This window comes from Centruroides sculpturatus, unplaced genomic scaffold (genome assembly GCF_000671375.1).
Source record: "Centruroides sculpturatus isolate CEXI.00-Female unplaced genomic scaffold, Cexi_2.0 scaffold625, whole genome shotgun sequence".
Taxonomy (NCBI): domain Eukaryota; kingdom Metazoa; phylum Arthropoda; class Arachnida; order Scorpiones; family Buthidae; genus Centruroides; species Centruroides sculpturatus.
The window spans coordinates 182,955-203,185 of record NW_019384830.1 but is presented as its reverse complement, the minus strand read 5'-3'; the positions used below and the strand labels follow the sequence as shown (position 1 = coordinate 203,185).

At 28.1% G+C, this 20,231-nt stretch overlaps 2 protein-coding genes across 2 annotated transcripts in view; one reads left to right on the top strand and one right to left on the bottom strand.

Moving 5' to 3' along the window:
- The window catches only part of LOC111630099 (mediator of RNA polymerase II transcription subunit 17-like), a 33,891-nt gene that overhangs the window by 1,376 nt on the left and 12,284 nt on the right, over nucleotides 1-20,231 (top strand). The window contains exons 3-7 of the mRNA XM_023374121.1: nucleotides 4,562-4,697; nucleotides 17,122-17,302; nucleotides 17,392-17,577; nucleotides 19,249-19,382; nucleotides 19,464-19,535. Of these exons, the coding sequence (XP_023229889.1) occupies nucleotides 4,562-4,697; nucleotides 17,122-17,302; nucleotides 17,392-17,577; nucleotides 19,249-19,382; nucleotides 19,464-19,535 (709 nt within the window). The remainder of the gene's footprint in view (nucleotides 1-4,561; nucleotides 4,698-17,121; nucleotides 17,303-17,391; nucleotides 17,578-19,248; nucleotides 19,383-19,463; nucleotides 19,536-20,231) is intronic.
- Nucleotides 7,573-8,894, bottom strand: LOC111630098 (receptor expression-enhancing protein 5-like). The gene is made up of 3 exons (XM_023374120.1): nucleotides 8,708-8,894; nucleotides 8,535-8,628; nucleotides 7,573-8,456 (listed from the first exon to the last, which is right to left on the bottom strand). The coding sequence occupies exons 1-3, from the start codon at nucleotides 8,811-8,813 to the stop codon at nucleotides 8,273-8,275; spliced, it is 384 nt and encodes a 127-aa protein (XP_023229888.1). The 5' UTR covers nucleotides 8,814-8,894; the 3' UTR covers nucleotides 7,573-8,272.

Here is a 20,231-nt window from a genome sequence, read left to right as displayed (position 1 = left end):
ACAAATATATATGTTTTATATAATTAATTGTTTTATTTTAAGATATGAGCTATATTTATATAAAGGCTTCTGTTTAGAAATAAAGTGTTTCATTTAAAACAGTAGATGTAATGTGTGTTAGAGCAGTGCTTCTCAAAGTTTTTGTTTGTGGACCAGTATTCTTGTGAAATTATTTATAAAACAGTTATTACTTCAGTTTATTTTTATGATTATATGAAACAATGAAGACAAAATGTCTCACTAACAAAAATAATTCTTTCTTGAAAATGAACTAAAAATGTTGAAATGAAATAGATATAACTTTACACAAAAGGTTTGTAATGTTGAGATTAGCCTTTATTATGTCTCTGTTTAATCAGTAAAAGCCCAAGGATCACAGTTTATCAAACTATGGTCTGCCAATTTTTTGGAGTTTGAAAAGAAGTGAATTGTGTGTTAGGAAATATGACGTCTCTGCTCTATCACTTTGTGCCTCTACAGTTCATCCTAAAGGAACAGTCTTTTGTAAGAAGAAAGTTTTCAGGAAATACATTAGAGATGTCACAAAGCTGAGGCAACTGACGTTTTTAGGTAGTCGTGATTGGTTATGTTGAAGCAAGATCGTGTGACATTTTGTACACATCTGCTGTCCAACATGCTGCTCCATGATGAAAGCAAGCTTAAGCAATGGTGTCTCAAATGGTGCATACTCAGTAAGTAGTCCTATGAAATTTTTTGTTTATATAGGTTGCTCCAACAAAATTCTTTGTTTTGGAAATGGCTATCAAATATGTATCTAAAAAAATTAAAAGAAAATGCATAATGGTAAACTTCTATAGTTTTACTTAATATTTAGAAATATAACTATAGAATTTGAATTTCTCAGATTGACTTGTTACATTGAATATCCTTTTATTTAAATGGTTCTGAATTTAATTATAAAATCCAAAACATTTAAAGTGGTTTCACATAGACAGTGATTTGCCAGAAGTGAAGATATTTGTGATAATTGCCGTTATTTTGTTGTAGTTGCTGTCAAAAACATATTGTAACTTTTCATGAGTATCACAGAACAACAAAAATTTAGCAAGGTAACTTGGTCTCTTGCTAAATTTCAGAAATAGAAAATGAAGGAAAATTAATTTTGAAAGTCTTCAACATATGGAAATAACAACTCTGTATTATATATACATCTTATAAAACACATCAAACCTTAAATCAAGAAGCCACTTTCTTTTTAATTTAAATTATAAACTGGCTCTTTGGTTTAGTTTGATGTATTTTATTAGATGAATTTCAGAAGTATTTTGTCATTGTTTTTGGTGGCAGAGGACTTTATTGGTAGAAAGAAGTGTTTACATAAGTTTGAAACATACTGTAAGTCATTATTGTTAACAAGTGTTTACTGATGACCTAACATCTTTTTAATAGCTGTAGCAATTTGCAAGTATTATGATAGAATTACAGCTTAAAGCAACAATATTTGTAGCAGTATTATATTGCTACTTTTCTTTTGAAAATGCAACTGACTATTTTTATTGCTTTTCAAATTGTAATTAGTAGTAAAATAATGGTAATTTCTAATATATTTCAATATGTAGAAACAAATACATATTGCAATTACATATAAACACATCATTTTATTATTTTTGTAATTTATGGAAAATATAAGTAGAAACGTTTTTAGTTCTAAGGCAACTTATCTTATGTAAGCCTCCATTCCTTCAAGTTTACATTCAGACAGAAGAATGCTAGAAGTAGGGATTGTATACCGATTTACCGGTTAACCGATAAATTGACAAAAAAAAACATTCGGTAAACTTACTGGTAAATTTTTGAAATTTACCAGTAATTCGGCAAATAAAAAATCCATACTAGAAATTTTTATGTAGAAAATATTGTGTTTATAAATATTTAAAAGGGCTAAAGGGATATTGAAGATAAAAAAAACAGGTAAGTGTAAGCAAAAATATACCTAATTATTAATTTTATGTTTAATATTTTTTGTTTAATTTTAATTTAAACTTTCTTGGGTTTAAGAGGCGGTGTAAATCGTACAGATTACAGATACAGATCGTCAAAATTAGGAGATAAGACTATAAATAATTTAAGTTTCTTGAGAAGTTATTTTTAAAAAAATGGTAATCAATAAAATGGTATTAGGTACTATATATCATTTCTGTTGTATTTTTATTTTTCTGTATTATTTTATTTCTGTTTCTAAAAGTTATTATTATAGTTTGTTTAGAATAATAGTTTGATTCTTATATTTTTTATATTCTGTATCTTTGAAATAAAAAAATGTGAAATGGAAATCAAAATGACATATTTTTTATCATCTTAATTTTATTTTTCAGGAAAAAATTTACCGGTAATTTACTGGTAAACTGGTACTTTAATTTTCATTTACCGAATTACCAGTAAATGAAAAAGTTGGTAAATTTACAATCCCTAGCTAGAAGAGTTTCTAGGAGCTAGAAGTCATTTATTTGATTAATGTTTTCAAAGTTCAACATTTTTTTTTTTACTGTAAAGAACTTAATTTTATTTTATATATATATAATTTTGTTTATTCCTATTACTTCAATTTTCTTTGAATTTGATTTAATGTGTTCAAAGCATGCCGTTTCATTTAAGAATATAAAGTAACTGTTTGATTTTTGTATTTAGAAATGTTCAATTTTATTTTGTTTTAAAGTAATTTAAAGATGGGATGATTTCACCCTGAAAATATTAATCAAATAAAAAATTTCTGGGTCTTAAAAACTCAGCATTTTTCTGTGTGAAGAAAAATTGGAGACATCATTGTACAAAATGTCACAACTTTTAAGTGCAAACTCTGTCATTCAGTATTTTTTAAGCAAGTATGTGTGTTGTCTCATATTTGCCTATGGATTTTAGAATGTTGAAATTTTCAATATTGTTTTGTGCCTTTCATTCTCCATTAGTACTCATAAAGAATACTGGATGTTTGTTTTCTTTATTATGAGTACTAAGTGTGCATTTTTCTTCTTCTTCTAGCTTCCTATTCCAGCTATCCTACAAAACCAGGTGTTGCTGTCATTGGTGAATGTGCTCTAAATGAACTCAAAAGACTGTTGCTGTGTTTTGTTTTTTAGATTAAATTAAAAGTTATTACATAAATCGACTAAATTTTTAAAGATCTCTTAGGCAAATGCAAGCAAATGAAAATATCAAATTTTATGAAAAAAATAGAATATCAAGATTTCCTGAAACTTCAGATTAAGGTCAACAATAAAGCTCAGATGATGACAATATTTTGTCAAAAATAAAAGGTCCTTGTTTAACAGTGAATAAAAAATTAATTTTAATGTCCAATACTTTCAATTGTGATTGTTAGTTAATTATTGATTGCTTTAATAAATATATTTTTCTTAATTATGAAAAAAATAGTATACTTTTGCTAACTTTTGAAGTCTAACCCTATGTTTTGTACTAGTCCTTTGTTTCATATAGCATGGAAACATATAACACGACATTTTTTTCAGAACCTAAGGCCGAGACTCTACTACCGTAAAAACGGCGAAAAAACCCATCGCCATAAAAGCTTTTAATCACGTGACCCTGATATTTTACGCTTGAGCAGGTCATAAAACCAGCATAAAAGCGAGTTGAGCAGTGTTCAACTTTGGACGCAAATACGGCCGTAAAATGGTACCATCCACCAATCAGAAGTCAGTTAAATCTAGGTCATTGTGACGTGGTGCAAAAATGGCAAAAAACAAGCTTTTGTATACATTCCCTCATGGCTACTCTAGAATAGATCTGGAAAGATTTATCGAAAACATCCAAAAGTATTCGTGTATCTACGACAAGAAGTATCCCGATTATAATAATGGATGCCTAAATCATGCAATATGGACGGCCAAAGGAAAATCCTTCAATTTAGAGGAGTATATAATGAAAAAAGCTAAGCTTAATAAGTGCTGTATGTTATCTTAATTAATAATACGATAATAAAAGTTAATATATGAAAGTAAAGATATTATTTTTACTACATTTGTAATTATAGTACAGAAAAGAACTTGTACAATGTAATAATTGTCTTTATAACTTCGATAGTACCGTCGCCGTAAAAACTTTGCTAGCCGGACCTCCACTGCAATTCAGACACCAACACAAATAGGTCACGCGATTAAAAGTTTTTATGGCAAAGGTTTTTACACCAGTTTTTACGCTAGTGGAGTCTTGGCCTAACAACCGTCTTATACGGGGGATATCTGTACATATTTAATTATTTCTTTATTAAATAAATATTATCAGTTGAAAGATGAAAACTGTGTTCAAAAAACAAATATATTTACTTTACATTTGTTTTTTGAACTCAGTTTTTATCTTTTAACATCATAAAAACAGTATTTTACTTGTGTTTGAAATATTACCAGTTATTAATTTTATGTGAGAATTTAAAAGTTTGTCTGGTATACAAAATTGCAGATTTATAAAATATTTTAAATAATATTTTTGATATTTTTTTTATAAATAAATTATTCAGATAAATAGTGATGTTATTTATGAGCTAATAATAATAATATAATTTAAAATTTTGTATATTTTATAGGAGTGCCTTAACAGAAGTCAGTGTTTTACTTGATGTTTTGAATATAGCAAAAGAAAAACGTTATATGGTATTAGATGCAGTCTCTCAAGATCCACCAGATGTTAAACTTGTTGCAACATTGTTAGCAAAAAAAAAGGTAATTACAATGATATTTTAGGAAATTACTCACTTTTATGAGTTTGAGTTATGCTAATATTACAATTCCAGCAAACAAATTTAACTTTAATGTACAGTGGGACCTCAGTATATGACCTTAATCAGTTCCTGATGTTTGGACTTATACTGAGTAGGACGTATACCAAACCAATCTTTCCCATAAGAAGTAATGTAAAAATGATTAATCTGTTCTCATGTAAAAAAAAAAATGGCTGGTTTAAACACATCGCTTTCCTGGCTAGTTTCTGCTTGATTTTCATGAGATCAGCATGTATCTTTTTAGCTTTCTCGCAAATAATTGCTTCTGATACACTGTCGCCAGCACACTGTTTTTCAGTTATCCAAAGCAAAAGCAATTTCTCAACATGATCTAATGTTTTCAATCTCTGTTTAGAAATTGATTTAACCCCTTTCGCAACGTTAGCAGATTTAATAATGTCTTTATTTTTCATGATTGTTGATATTGTCGTTCTCAGAATACGGTATGCAACAGTTAAAATCTCAAACATGCATGCCACCTTCATATTTCTGAACAATCTCTTTTTTTAGTTCCATTGTGGTTCTAGTAATTTTTTTAGTTTTTTGTTGCTTTTCATTTGCCTTTTTGCAATTCACAATTAATAAAATTTTACATACAAATTAAAATCAGAAGAAATTTAACAAAGTTATAAACTGTGGCACCGTGAACGTCTAGTCTGGTCTAGTACACTAATAGTGCTACTTGTTCATAGATGGCGNTTCAGAGAGCAATATTGGATTTATTAGCTGAAATTATGAAGATGTCTCGTGCAATATTAAAAAGTATTGGAAAATTAATAGTTGAACATACAGAAGAAGAGAAAACATTTAAAGGGATAGATAGCACCAATGACATCGGAACGGAAGCCGGATCTTTTATTTACGATTAACAGCTTGTTTATAATGGCAATGGGATGGATGACGGCTAAAATAATAAATTCTACACTAACCGTGAAAGAAAACACTTTCTTCTCCAATTACAAACGAAACCGCCGTTGGTCCCTGAAACTTGAGCTAAGTGAAAGCTGATATGTTTATTTATTTCCTTTTTCGAATCAAATTACAATAAAATAAATATAAAAAGACGTTGAAAGGGAAAAACTGATTGAAATAAAAGATATAATCGTAAATTTTTATAAATGATTACCGTAACTTTCCACTTAAAAATCTCACGCTATATAAGCGGGGATAAAAAAGTTATCATCGATTAGTTTTGTCGATTAAAACAGTCAGGTGACACCGCTTAAATGCCCCTCTTGAGCAACTGCCTCATCCCTATTTCATCACGGATCGGAAGGGTCCATCTCAAAACTCTATGATAACAGGTGGCGTGTCCTGAAAATGCAAGCGATAAGTTACGACTGCGTTTATCGATTATACGCAGGTGCGTGCTTCATTAGACCAGACTGTACAGTAAGGGCACAAAGTGTGAGATTCATAGAAAAGTTTTCCTAAGAATATTTCCAATCTTTTTCTCACACAAGAGAAAATGGGTTGGGGGTGTTGGGTATAATTTTATGGAACAAAGGGGGCGGTGGATCGAAAAGGTTTGAGAATCACTGATTTACAACATCAATTTAAACATTTTCTGAAATTTTTACAGCAATCTTACAATTACAAAAAAAATTATCACATATTTTCAATTTTTGATTGTTTCAAAAGTATAAACACATGGGTACAAAAAAAACAATTTGTGATGTTTTAATATTTTGTAGGTCCACCATTTGATTTAATTAGTTCAAATACTCTATCAGGCATACATTTTACTAGTTTTTGAAGTTGTTCTTGTTTAATATTTTCCCAACAATCCATAATAGCTAATTTCAATTCATTTACAGTATTGTATTGTCTGTTTTGGCCATAAACAAGACGACTCATAATGCCTCAAATATTTTCTATCGGGTTCATATCAGGGCTCCATGATGGCCAATCAATTACAGTAATTTTTTTTTCAGCAAATCAATTTTTAGTTGACTTTGATGTATGAATGGCAGCATTATCCTGTCGGAATTGCCAGTTTTCTCCTCCAGTAAGTGGTCCAAAAGTTATTAAATTTTGATACAACAGTTCTTGATACTTTTCTGAATTCATTCTACCTTCTATGAATACAATATCTGTTTTACCTCCTCATCCAAATCCTGCCCACACCATCACAGATCCTCCACCTTGCTGTCTGCTCATTCTGACTTCTTCGTTCTTCTTCAAATCATGCCAGTAGTGACTATAACCGTCAGGTCCATCCAAATTCCACTTTTTTTCATCTGAAAAGACTATTTGTTTCTATTCCTCTTTCCATGTCATCTTGTCTTTGGCCCACTTTAATCTAGCTGTTTTGTGCAATTGTGTTAATTTCGGTTTGGCAGTCATTTTGATAAATTTGGCATTTTTATGATTATGCATACATCTCCATACAGTTGCTGGGGAAACTGCAATTNGAAATATATAAGAATATTTATCACAATGTCTGAAATGAAATGCTCTCTCTCTTTCCACCGCGGGAGAATTTCGACAAATTTCTTCTTAGTGTGCGTTGCCATGACGTACCCTAACTGTGTACAATATTTCACCTGTTTAGGTTCAGCGGTTTGCTCTGGGCGATGATGAATCAGTGACTCAGTCAGTCAGTCAGGACAAGTAATTATATATATAGTATTTAGATAATTTTATAAAACATATATCGAAGTTGAAGTATGACTAAATATTTAATTTAAACACATCACATCCTATTTTCCGAGCATTAACTATTTAAAAATCTTCCTCCTGATCGGAATTTTCAACTCTACAATCTTCTTGTCTACAACTGTCTGTCTTCATTTCGGATGATTTTATTGCGAGTTCATTATCCAAATCAGAACCATTGCGTTTCTCTACTAAAATACTTGTCATCAGTACACTCAAGACGTTTCGATAGAGAAATAATGAAAGATTATTAGAAACTGGAGCGAAGCAGAAGATCAGGAATAACATCTGAAAAATAATTTCTTGAATGTGAAACGAATAGAATTCGGCGTGAAGTACAAGGTGGTCATAATTAAAGTTTCTCTATTCAGAGCACTGTGTAGCTATAACCAATAAGCGAATTGACACCAAAATTTGTATACACATAGAAAGGATGCAGAAAGAGATTTTGCAAAAAGATTTTTAATTCAAAAATCAAAATTTCTGTTGGAGCACTTTAAAGGAAAAATACACTAAAAACAACTAAAAATGCCTTCTGCAGAGGCTATTTACTGCTGTCAGTAATATTATTCAATGTGTGTCCAATTGTTCAGGTTTAAAATTTGAAGGCGATGAACAATATGTCCTACAACTGATCGTAAATGTTTTTCAGGGATGTTTTTGACGTATAGTGTAATACAATTCTTTGTCTGCCAATGTTGCAACGTTTCTTTAATAAACCGTATGCCAAAACATCCCAGAGCTGAAATTTTTGAACACTTTTTAAAATCCTTTTCCACATCTTTGTTTAATCTGTATACAAATTTTTGTGTCATTTCACTTATTAGTTACAGCTACAGACTGCTCTGAATATAGAAACTAATAATGGCCACTCTGTATATAAGAACTTAGAGTGGTGTTTATCTTCATCAACCAATAATAAGGAATCGAAGTCATTACGGCATTAAATAAATTTTCAAACATATAAATTAATGCAAATATCACCCAATATGTCAGTATAATTTCTGTATCTCGTGGTGTTCCTCTTTGAATCGCATTCATTCTGCATTTAAATATTCTGTTACGTAAGAAACTACGAAATTCGAAAAAGTAAATACAGTACTCTACAATTAAAACTTACGAAGCGTAAATGGGATAGACGATCGATGTGAAAGTGCAGACAAATTCATTTCCATAACCAACTGCGGTGTATACAGCTAGTATAATCATTAAAACTGAATAATAATAAAAAGAATAATAATAAGAATAAAAGATTAATTCGAAATTAACAAAATTTACGATAAAGAAACGTACATTTGACGATGAAAAATCTGTTGCAGCCACATTTCTGCTCTAATTTGCCGAGAATTCTTGTGTACTTGTTGTTGGAATGCAATTTCACGGATATTCGGTTGAGCATTTCTACTAAAACTTCTATATTTTTCTATTAATATTTTAAAATATTTCTTGGTAAAGTTTTCGATTCTTTCCAATCGTGAAAAAATTGTTTTAAGAAGTTAAAATTTAAATTCGAAAAATTCTGGGAAACGCCATCTACTGAATTAGGACCTATGTTTTTCTCCCATCATACTGTATTTTTCAATATAATACATATATTTTCAAAACTGTGTAAATATATTTAAACTGGCTTAAAATTATAATAATTGATATCATTTTTAAAAATATATATTATATTCATTTAATTACTGTGACAATGATATAGCATGAAATAAATGTGCTGTATCATTACTGAGACAGGTAGCATATTGCATTTGCCTGTGTGGAATTGAAAGTGTAATTGTGAGAAAAGTCTATAGTAAGTATATAAGTATTTAATTTTCCACATGTAATGACTTGGTTTTTTCATTTCTGAATGGTACTTTCTTAATTCCAATAAGCACTCTCCAGTAGCCAAGTGGATAAAACTACCAAACACTGATAGTTAGTTAGTTGCGGGTTTGGGCATAGACAACAGGCTGGTCATGTAGAGTTTTCCAGATTTTCTTCACATTAGTAACACCTAAATAAGGTCCAGCTTCCCATAAAAGTCTTCTTGGGATGCATTCTTCCACAGATCACTTACGTGTTGCATTGTCATAACCAAATAAATTAAATTAATTTTAACGAGTGATTATTTATTGTAACATAGTCACAATGTTCTCAATTCTTTTAGTGGTGTCTTGTCCCTGTACATCATATTTTTCCTGTTAGCAATAGAGTCATGTTTGATCATCTATCTAACTATGTTCAGTGGAAAATTTTAAATTGAAGTAATGTGACTGCCATTCCAAACTGGAAGTTTGCATATAGTTAATCTAGTCCTCCTGCTCCTAAGCTTTTCACATCTGGTCTTGACTTTCATCTGTCTAACTCCTTTCTCAAGATTAAGGAAGGATAGACAGGTGGGACAGTTGGAATTTATATGTCATCAGGTTTAGTTATAATCCTGATGATGACCAATTTTAAGTTATCGTCAGGTTTGGTTGAATTAATTTTGACTCCTTTCAGTGACAGTCCCTTCTTTCTATTGAACCAGCGGTATGGTGGCATTTGAATAGGAAAATTACATAATATAAGATTATCAGCAAGCACAAAATATGTTTTAAGTGGTTGCCAAGTTTAAATATTTGGTCTGTTTTTCTGCAAGATTTGATTCATTGGCAGATTACCATTTAATATTTGGCTGTGTATGGTGCAGTTTCTTAAAATTAATATTAGAAAAAAAATTTTTTCTAATACAGTAGAACCTCGAAAACTCGGCTCTCGATAACCCAGCACTCCGGATAACTCGGCCACACCCTGGCAGGGCAAAAAAATCCTTAGTTAATTAATTTTCATTATAGACAGCTTTATCTATCTATATAACCCATTCAACAGGATTTTTCTGAGGTCTGTCTTATCAGGTAAATTACTGTACACAGTGTATTCATTAATTTTCATTTTCATGTAGTAAAGGCTCTATGCCTTCATAAAAGACGTACTTTTCCTTTGTTTAAGGGTATTTGGGCAGTTTATTCTCTGTTATATTCTCAAGTAAACAATACATACAAGTACAGTACAGTATTTTCTGAGGAAACACTCATACTTATTTTTTTTTAACCCCATTCCCAATAACCCAGCATTTTCACAAACTCGTCCACCCTTCGGTTCACATTAGGCCGAGTTTTCGAGGTTCTACTGTATTAACTCTAACCAATAGAAAATATGATATCTTAAATTTTTTAAAATATCATATTTTCAATTGGTGTCCACTTGACCAATGAAACTGTACCATTTCATAGCATCTGAGTATTCTGATAAATATGACAATGGTAGATTAAAATAACCAAACTCTTTATATGGTTTTCATTTTAATATTTGTTATATCATAGTATTTGATTTATATCAAATACTATAAGGTTATCTTATGTAAAGATACAAAGGTTATCTTATGTAAAGGTTTATCACACTGAGTAACCAATCTAACAGATTTTAAAAATTCTTTATTCCTCTACTGTTCATAAATTAAAGAATTTTTAAACTGCGTTAGATTGATCACTCAGTGTGATAACCCTTACATAAGATAACCTTTGAAGTTATATAAATAAAACACTATAATATAATATAAGGGTTAGAAGTACGAAATAATCTAATAATCTTAATCATTGTTGTTATTTTTTGCCTTGGCAATGCCTGGTTCATCTGCTAGTTCTAAAATAAATTTGAATGTTTTCAAATTATAATGTTACTAAGGAACTTTACTCCTCACTCACCCACTTGTTAAAAAATTTTCTGATGATTTTTTTTTTTTTTTGATTCCCCATGCTACTGTTTCTATTTCTTTTCATTTAAGACAGAAAAATGTGACAGTTTTAAGCTAAATATTTTATATATGAAACAGGAATAGATTAATTTTATAAATTTAATTACTGTAAGTATATAAATAGAAAAAATCCACTTTATTGTAAGTTTCTTAAAATTTTGAATAGTCATTAATAAATTATTTTATAATAGATTTTTAAAATAAATTTAAATTTATGTTTCTCATTTGATAAAATAAAATATGCATAATTGTTGGAATCCATCATGCACACACTACATGGTCTTTTCTCTTGGGTTTTTCCAGTGCTAATAAGTAACAGGTCATTGTCATTAAATCTAAAAGTTTTAGTAGAGTGAAATCTCCGAGGAACAAAAATTTGGGCTTTTTTCAACAGAAATTTACATTAGTTATTAAGTAATATGCATAATATCATTCATTATTCATTTATTTCATAATACAATTTTGTTTCTATTTCTAACTGTTTTTAAAAAACAAAAAATAGAAACTATGTAATTTATATTTAATGTAAATTGTTCATATATTTTACATTATAATAATATCGTTCAAATTCAAAACAAATGCCTTTAAATTCAGCTGAAACTTTTTAATTAATATAATTTAAAGTAATTAAATTATTATAAAAATATATTATTTTTCCTTGATTCTAAAACACTTCTCTTTCTTACTCATCTTCACTTGTCTAAAGTAGAGGTGCATCTTAGATTCAATTTTGCATTCATATTTCAAAATAATAATTGACAGTTTTTGCAAGTAGACCACATGGTCTATTTTGTACCAATAAAGGCATTTAGGGCTATACCGCTCAACATTCATGAGTTAAAATGAGCTTTACTGGAATGAATGTTTAAATTAATTAATGAACATCTTTTGCAATGTTTAAAACACCTTCGATATGACATTATTATGCATAAGAAATGGAAATAGGGCTGCGAAACATTATCTATTTGTGGTATTTGTACTATTTTCTAACTTCATTTTACTTAACAAAACTTGATAAAAATTTTTACTACTATTTAACTAACTATTTTACTATTTAAAAAACTATTTTAAAATGTTCTCTCCTTAAAAGAAATTTAAAATTTTATATTAAATTCATGATGCATCTTAGATTCAAGGAGATACAAATTATACTTGAAACATTATAAGTATAATTTGTTATTTCTATATATATTGTTAAATTTCAATTATTAATTTTTTATTCCTGTGATATATTCTCCTTATTTTTTAAATTTCAAGATTTATCATTAATAAACTTAAAGATCTAATTAGAAATAAACATGTCTATGTTAATTTCTCTTGTCTATTAGTCATATTAATATAAATGTTTTGAAAAATTTAGTTTCTTCTATTTTTTAAATATTAATATCATAGATGTTATAGTTGTGACTTCTTAATTATTTATATAGAATAAAAATATTTTATAATTAATTAATAGTTTAAATTTAGTCAGACATAATAGTGTTAGCAAAATTCATACAGGTAACAATTTTATGTTTCATATTAATGATTGCAAATTACANAATTACTGTACACAGTGTATTCATTAATTTTCATTTTCATGTAGTAAAGGCTCTATGCCTTCATAAAAGACGTACTTTTCCTTTGTTTAAGGGTATTTGGGCAGTTTATTCTCTGTTATATTCTCAAGTAAACAATACATACAAGTACAGTACAGTATTTTCTGAGGAAACACTCATACTTATTTTTTTTTAACCCCATTCCCAATAACCCAGCATTTTCACAAACTCGTCCACCCTTCGGTTCACATTAGGCCGAGTTTTCGAGGTTCTACTGTATTAACTCTAACCAATAGAAAATATGATATCTTAAATTTTTTAAAATATCATATTTTCAATTGGTGTCCACTTGACCAATGAAACTGTACCATTTCATAGCATCTGAGTATTCTGATAAATATGACAATGGTAGATTAAAATAACCAAACTCTTTATATGGTTTTCATTTTAATATTTGTTATATCATAGTATTTGATTTATATCAAATACTATAAGGTTATCTTATGTAAAGATACAAAGGTTATCTTATGTAAAGGTTTATCACACTGAGTAACCAATCTAACAGATTTTAAAAATTCTTTATTCCTCTACTGTTCATAAATTAAAGAATTTTTAAACTGCGTTAGATTGATCACTCAGTGTGATAACCCTTACATAAGATAACCTTTGAAGTTATATAAATAAAACACTATAATATAATATAAGGGTTAGAAGTACGAAATAATCTAATAATCTTAATCATTGTTGTTATTTTTTGCCTTGGCAATGCCTGGTTCATCTGCTAGTTCTAAAATAAATTTGAATGTTTTCAAATTATAATGTTACTAAGGAACTTTACTCCTCACTCACCCACTTGTTAAAAAATTTTCTGATGATTTTTTTTTTTTTTTGATTCCCCATGCTACTGTTTCTATTTCTTTTCATTTAAGACAGAAAAATGTGACAGTTTTAAGCTAAATATTTTATATATGAAACAGGAATAGATTAATTTTATAAATTTAATTACTGTAAGTATATAAATAGAAAAAATCCACTTTATTGTAAGTTTCTTAAAATTTTGAATAGTCATTAATAAATTATTTTATAATAGATTTTTAAAATAAATTTAAATTTATGTTTCTCATTTGATAAAATAAAATATGCATAATTGTTGGAATCCATCATGCACACACTACATGGTCTTTTCTCTTGGGTTTTTCCAGTGCTAATAAGTAACAGGTCATTGTCATTAAATCTAAAAGTTTTAGTAGAGTGAAATCTCCGAGGAACAAAAATTTGGGCTTTTTTCAACAGAAATTTACATTAGTTATTAAGTAATATGCATAATATCATTCATTATTCATTTATTTCATAATACAATTTTGTTTCTATTTCTAACTGTTTTTAAAAAACAAAAAATAGAAACTATGTAATTTATATTTAATGTAAATTGTTCATATATTTTACATTATAATAATATCGTTCAAATTCAAAACAAATGCCTTTAAATTCAGCTGAAACTTTTTAATTAATATAATTTAAAGTAATTAAATTATTATAAAAATACATTATTTTTCCTTGATTCTAAAACACTTCTCTTTCTTACTCATCTTCACTTGTCTAAAGTAGAGGTGCATCTTAGATTCAATTTTGCATTCATATTTCAAAATAATAATTGACAGTTTTTGCAAGTAGACCACATGGTCTATTTTGTACCAATAAAGGCATTTAGGGCTATACCGCTCAACATTCATGAGTTAAAATGAGCTTTACTGGAATGAATGTTTAAATTAATTAATGAACATCTTTTGCAATGTTTAAAACACCTTCGATATGACATTATTATGCATAAGAAATGGAAATAGGGCTGCGAAACATTATCTATTTGTGGTATTTGTACTATTTTCTAACTTCATTTTACTTAACAAAACTTGATAAAAATTTTTACTACTATTTAACTAACTATTTTACTATTTAAAAAACTATTTTAAAATGTTCTCTCCTTAAAAGAAATTTAAAATTTTATATTAAATTCATGATGCATCTTAGATTCAAGGAGATACAAATTATACTTGAAACATTATAAGTATAATTTGTTATTTCTATATATATTGTTAAATTTCAATTATTAATTTTTTATTCCTGTGATATATTCTCCTTATTTTTTAAATTTCAAGATTTATCATTAATAAACTTAAAGATCTAATTAGAAATAAACATGTCTATGTTAATTTCTCTTGTCTATTAGTCATATTAATATAAATGTTTTGAAAAATTTAGTTTCTTCTATTTTTTAAATATTAATATCATAGATGTTATAGTTGTGACTTCTTAATTATTTATATAGAATAAAAATATTTTATAATTAATTAATAGTTTAAATTTAGTCAGACATAATAGTGTTAGCAAAATTCATACAGGTAACAATTTTATGTTTCATATTAATGATTGCAAATTACATTTTCAAAAAATATGGAACATACTTTTATTTAAGTAGAATAACATTTTATGTACTGAAATTAATTTTAAACACATCAATTAGTATCTCATTAGATGTTTATGTGAATGTTTAATTCATCAGCATTGAAATATTATATGAAATATTAATCATGTAATATAACCGAAAGTTTGATTTTATACTAATAATAATAATTTATCAATGAATAATAATATACTATGTGTATATGTTAAGTCTTCTATTTTTGACAAATTACCATATTTACTCACATATAAGACGATCTCGCACATAGGACAAAGTGTGACTTTAAACATCAAAATAAAGAAAAAATTAGAATTGTATTAATAAATCTATTTCGTTTAATCACAAATAAAATGTTATCAAATGCACTTATTAAGACAAACAACCATGTTTGCGTTAATAGGTGATGAATGGAAAACAAAACCAAAACACTATAATCAGCATGACTGGAAAAAATTTATTTTTAATGATTCAGAATGTGCTTAATATTCATTAAAAATAATTTAACATATGTGAAATAACTACATTTATAATCATTGCTAAGTGGCCTGAATTTCATTAATGATTTTATAAGTAACAGGAAACTATTATCTGGGAAAAATGAGATGCAACACAGTTTTTAATTGATGGACAGAGGATTAAATCAGTAAACAAAGTGGGATGTCTTAATGTGTTTACAGTAGGTTCCAACTTACGATAAATAGACTGTAGACCTATAATGGCAGCATGAACTATACACGGTTCACAGCAAAAACACAAAGAATCCTTTGCTCGCACATATAAGACAACCTAGGTTTTTGAAGCAGTGAAAAATGAATGAAAACCTCATCTTATATGCAAGTAAATATGGTATTTTTTTGTAGAAAATACACTTTGATGTAACAACATTGCAATAAATATTTGTTTCTATTTTATTAAAAAGAATGTTTGAACAAGCATTTATATTAAATAATACAACTGTTATATATGGATGAAAACTTTATTTACAGTAAAATTTTTCTGTTTGTCTGGATTTTGTTGTTGGTGATTGTTATCTTTAAATAATATTTTATTTAATAGTATTGATAATATTAATATTCATTCATTCATTAAAACTTATGGATTACAAGCTCTTAAGTTGGGATGAACATAAATTGCAAATGTTAAATAACATAAAATAATTTTCTCTTAAAGAACTCTAATCAAGATCTTACAAAATAACAATCATACTTCATTAATGTCACTTTCAACAAATGTCAATTGTTTATTTTTATATTTAGAATTAATAATTGAATAATTAAATAACATATGAAACAAGGAAAATTCTCCTAAATTACAGTATATGTCTTAAATCTAGATACAGTTTGAACAATGTTCCTTTCCATACAAGTTTAAATTTATTCAATCTTAGTTGACATATTGATTTTTTTTAACATAACAATTTATCATTTATAAACAAAAAAAAAAAATAGGATTCTTGTATCCAATGGTTGTCTATACCAAGCATGAAACAAAACAGACTTAATTCTTGTTTTTCTTCACAGACTATCACATCTTGAAACAAAATTAATATATGCTTACTATACATGTCAAATGAATCCATTGCTGACTCTAACAGAATCAAAAAGAACTTGATTATCTGAATAATCTTTTTCAAAATAACATACCAACTCATGTTTTATATATATATATATATATATAACTTTCTAAGTGCTACATAGATTCATATTCCAATAAATCTTGCTTTCCAAGTAACCATTTAACATACTTCAATTAATTTTGAACACTTTAACCTTTGTAAGGATATTAAATTATTAGATTATTAATAAAATATTTTGAAATTTATAAAATAAATATCTAATATTTATTTTTTATAATAACAAAATTGAATTTCTATTCAAAAGATGTTGATTTAAAATGTTAGTAATAAAAATACTTTTTTCATTTGTAGGCATTATCTGCAGCTGCCTCTATTATTTTAAATGGTGCAGAAAGATTAAGAACATCCCAAGCAGAAGCAGGAAGAAATCGTTCTGTACCAGATTTTCATTTAGAACTATTACATATGAGACAATTATGGCGTTTGAAAAAAGTTGGAAATACAATTTTGGGTGACCTCAGTTTTCGAAGTGGTATAAAATATTTTAATTATTAATCTTTACAAATATATATTTATATTTTTGGTAATGATTTTGTTTGTGTGTCTATAAATATTAACTAGCTGGATCGCAGTTTTGGCAGTTGGGAGTATTTGAAGTGAGTAAAAGTGAACAGGCAGCTACAACTTCGCCATTTCCTAGTACGGATCCATCGGCAAGAACAAAGCCAGCAGTTCCGAGTGCTCTGAAAGTTACATTGCCTAGTGAACTAGAAGGAATAAGTTATATTCAAGTTACAGTACAAAAAGGTAAAAGAACTTTTAAAAAAGAATTAGGTAAAAAAGGTAAAAGAACTTTTAACTTTTGACTCTCTGCTCTGTGGATACTAAGAGGGCCTTTTCTGTCACAAGTTTGGCTAGGCTTACAGTGAAAGCAACAAGATTGTGAGGGACAAGGCCTAATGTGTCTGGGACAGATCACCCATGAAAAATTCCTGAATTTGCTTGCTCAGATTTGATTTTGATGTTTGAAAAATTTACATATTGCTGCTGAATTATCATACAATTGTCATGTCTCTTTTGTTGAATGATTTATTTTATTTTACTGAATACATTAATTATATCGTCATGGCATTTTTTGAATGAATTAATTTTTTGCCGCTGGATATACATTTAAATATATATATTGGTTATTTTTTGCCAGAACAAGTACATACACTCATGCTGGAAAGATATCTTTTGGCCTGGACAGAACAGATGTTTAAATGTATAATTATAAAATAAAACTAATAAATATTATAGTTGAGTTTAATTCTTTTGAAAGGGAATTGTGTTAAATACACTTATTGAATGTCCACTTATATATTAATTTGATTATTAGTGTTTGTTGAATATTGATGAAATGCTTCTTGATGTTTAAAGACATTTCTTATTTCAATAGATACATTTTTTTATAATTGTATAGATTAAAGAAAATTATAAGTTTTTTTTTTTTTTTAAATCTGTTAGTATCTCATGGTTGAATATGCAGTCTTTGAAGAAAAATTGGGAGTATATGCAGTGCAACTAGAAAATCCAATAACGGGGATAACTGAGAGGTATATAGGGGCAACGACAAGAATGCTTGTTTGCTGTATCACAGAACACCAGGAGGATATAAACAAAGGAAGACAGAAAAGTGCTACAGAAGGGCTATAACCCGCTATGGTCAAAAACAGCATTGCTCAAGTGCTGTAAAAACAGAAGGATTACATTTATTTGGGAAGTGCTCCTTACAGTGACCACAGACACATGCAATGTCCCCACCCCCAACTTGCCTAAAATATGGGGTACTTTATACCAGTGTCTAAACAACCAAACACGCCAAGAGTCGCACAATTAGCACAATCGCTCCTCGATGCATGCGATGCCAGTCGCGTGGATTTAAGAACTTTCGAATGCCTGCAAAAGCTTGTTGCATGTTACCAACAGAATTACTGAACGTTGTAATTAAAAAATTGCCAAGAAAATTTTCCATTTTCTACTTGGAACACTGCATGCTCTATTTCTTCAAATTTGTTATTTTTCGCCTGAAGACGACAAACTTATACTCGTTGAAAGTACTTGCAAGATAAGAAAAATTGTGTTAACGCTGAACTCAGTGCTTGTTATCGAGAAGGAATATGCAGTCTTTTGTAGAAATTCAAAATAGAAATAATTTTAAGAAAAACATCAGATAAAACCATTTTACTATTATTTTACACATATATTAAATTATAAATTAAATATTTAAATTTTAGGTTTTTTTTTAATTATAGGTATGTAATGATTTGGGAAAGTTAAATAATTATTGTAAGGATAATATGTTTTTGATTAAATAAAGCCAAAAATATCAGTTCTAGTCAGAGTCATGAGTAAATTTTAGTAAAAATCATAATCTGTAAAAAATTCCATATATGATTCTGACAGATTTTATACAGTTTATTTTTTACATCTATTTAGATACAGAAACTATTGCTAGTGGAGAATTAACTATACCATTACCTGAGTCTGCACGTTCACAGCCTGAAGCTCATTGGCAGCAAAAGTTAGAAGCTGCACAAAATGTCTTATTTTGCAAAGAATTATTTTCTCAAGTAATTGCAAATATTTGTATAGTATTAAAATTTTGTAAAATAATAAAGATATATTCATTTAGAAATCCATTCTATTTTTAGTTAGCCAGAGAAGCTGTACAACTACAACCAGCCATTCCTAATCTTGTCGTTGGAAGTCAAATAACTGTATCAGTAAGTTTTTGTTTTAATATTATACATATATTTATTTATTGAGTGAAATACAAATATATTGAAACTATAGATATAGACATGATATAATTTAGAAACATCTCAGATAGTAATATTTTTAATTTTTTCAGTCATCTGTAATTTGATCTATATTATAAATATCAAAATATATATGATATTGCAAATTTTTATTTCTAAACTGTAATAAATATATAAAAATGAAACACATTGCATATCATAAACAGCAATTCAATAGTGCTATACAATTATATTGTACACTATGGAGAAACCTCCATTAATGGACACTCTTGAATAACGGACACCTCTACTTAACGGACATTTTTACAATCTCCAGACCCTTCAAATAGGACATCTATAATATTTACCTCTAAATAACAGATGCCATCGTCCATAACCTACCTTAAAAAAGCACAAAGTTCCGCCTTCCATATTCTGGAAGAATTAATTATGTACGAAATATTTTAAATCTAAAACCAAAGAATATGTTCAAATAGTTTTTCAGAGGATGAATTTTGACTGTAGGCATCGAATAAAGACTGACTTAAAATAGGAATAGTGGAGGAGGATGGATTGTAAAAAGGCAAACAATATTCTTTATCTGTTAGAGAAGACTAGTCTGGTTATTTTGAGTGTTAACAACATTAATATGTATGATGATAAATGGTGATTTGTCAATCA

Bases quoted from the DNA above. Each gene is read 5' to 3' on its own strand.
- LOC111630098 (XM_023374120.1), bottom strand. From the start codon at position 8,813: ATGCTCAACCGAATATCCGTGAAATTGCATTCCAACAACAAGTACACA. The intron at 8,629-8,707 runs GTACGTTTCTTT...ATTATTATTCAG, and splicing joins CAGATTTTTCATCGTCAAAT to TTTTAATGATTATACTAGCT. The intron at 8,457-8,534 runs GTAAGTTTTAAT...ATTTAAATGCAG, and splicing joins GTCTATCCCATTTACGCTTC to AATGAATGCGATTCAAAGAG.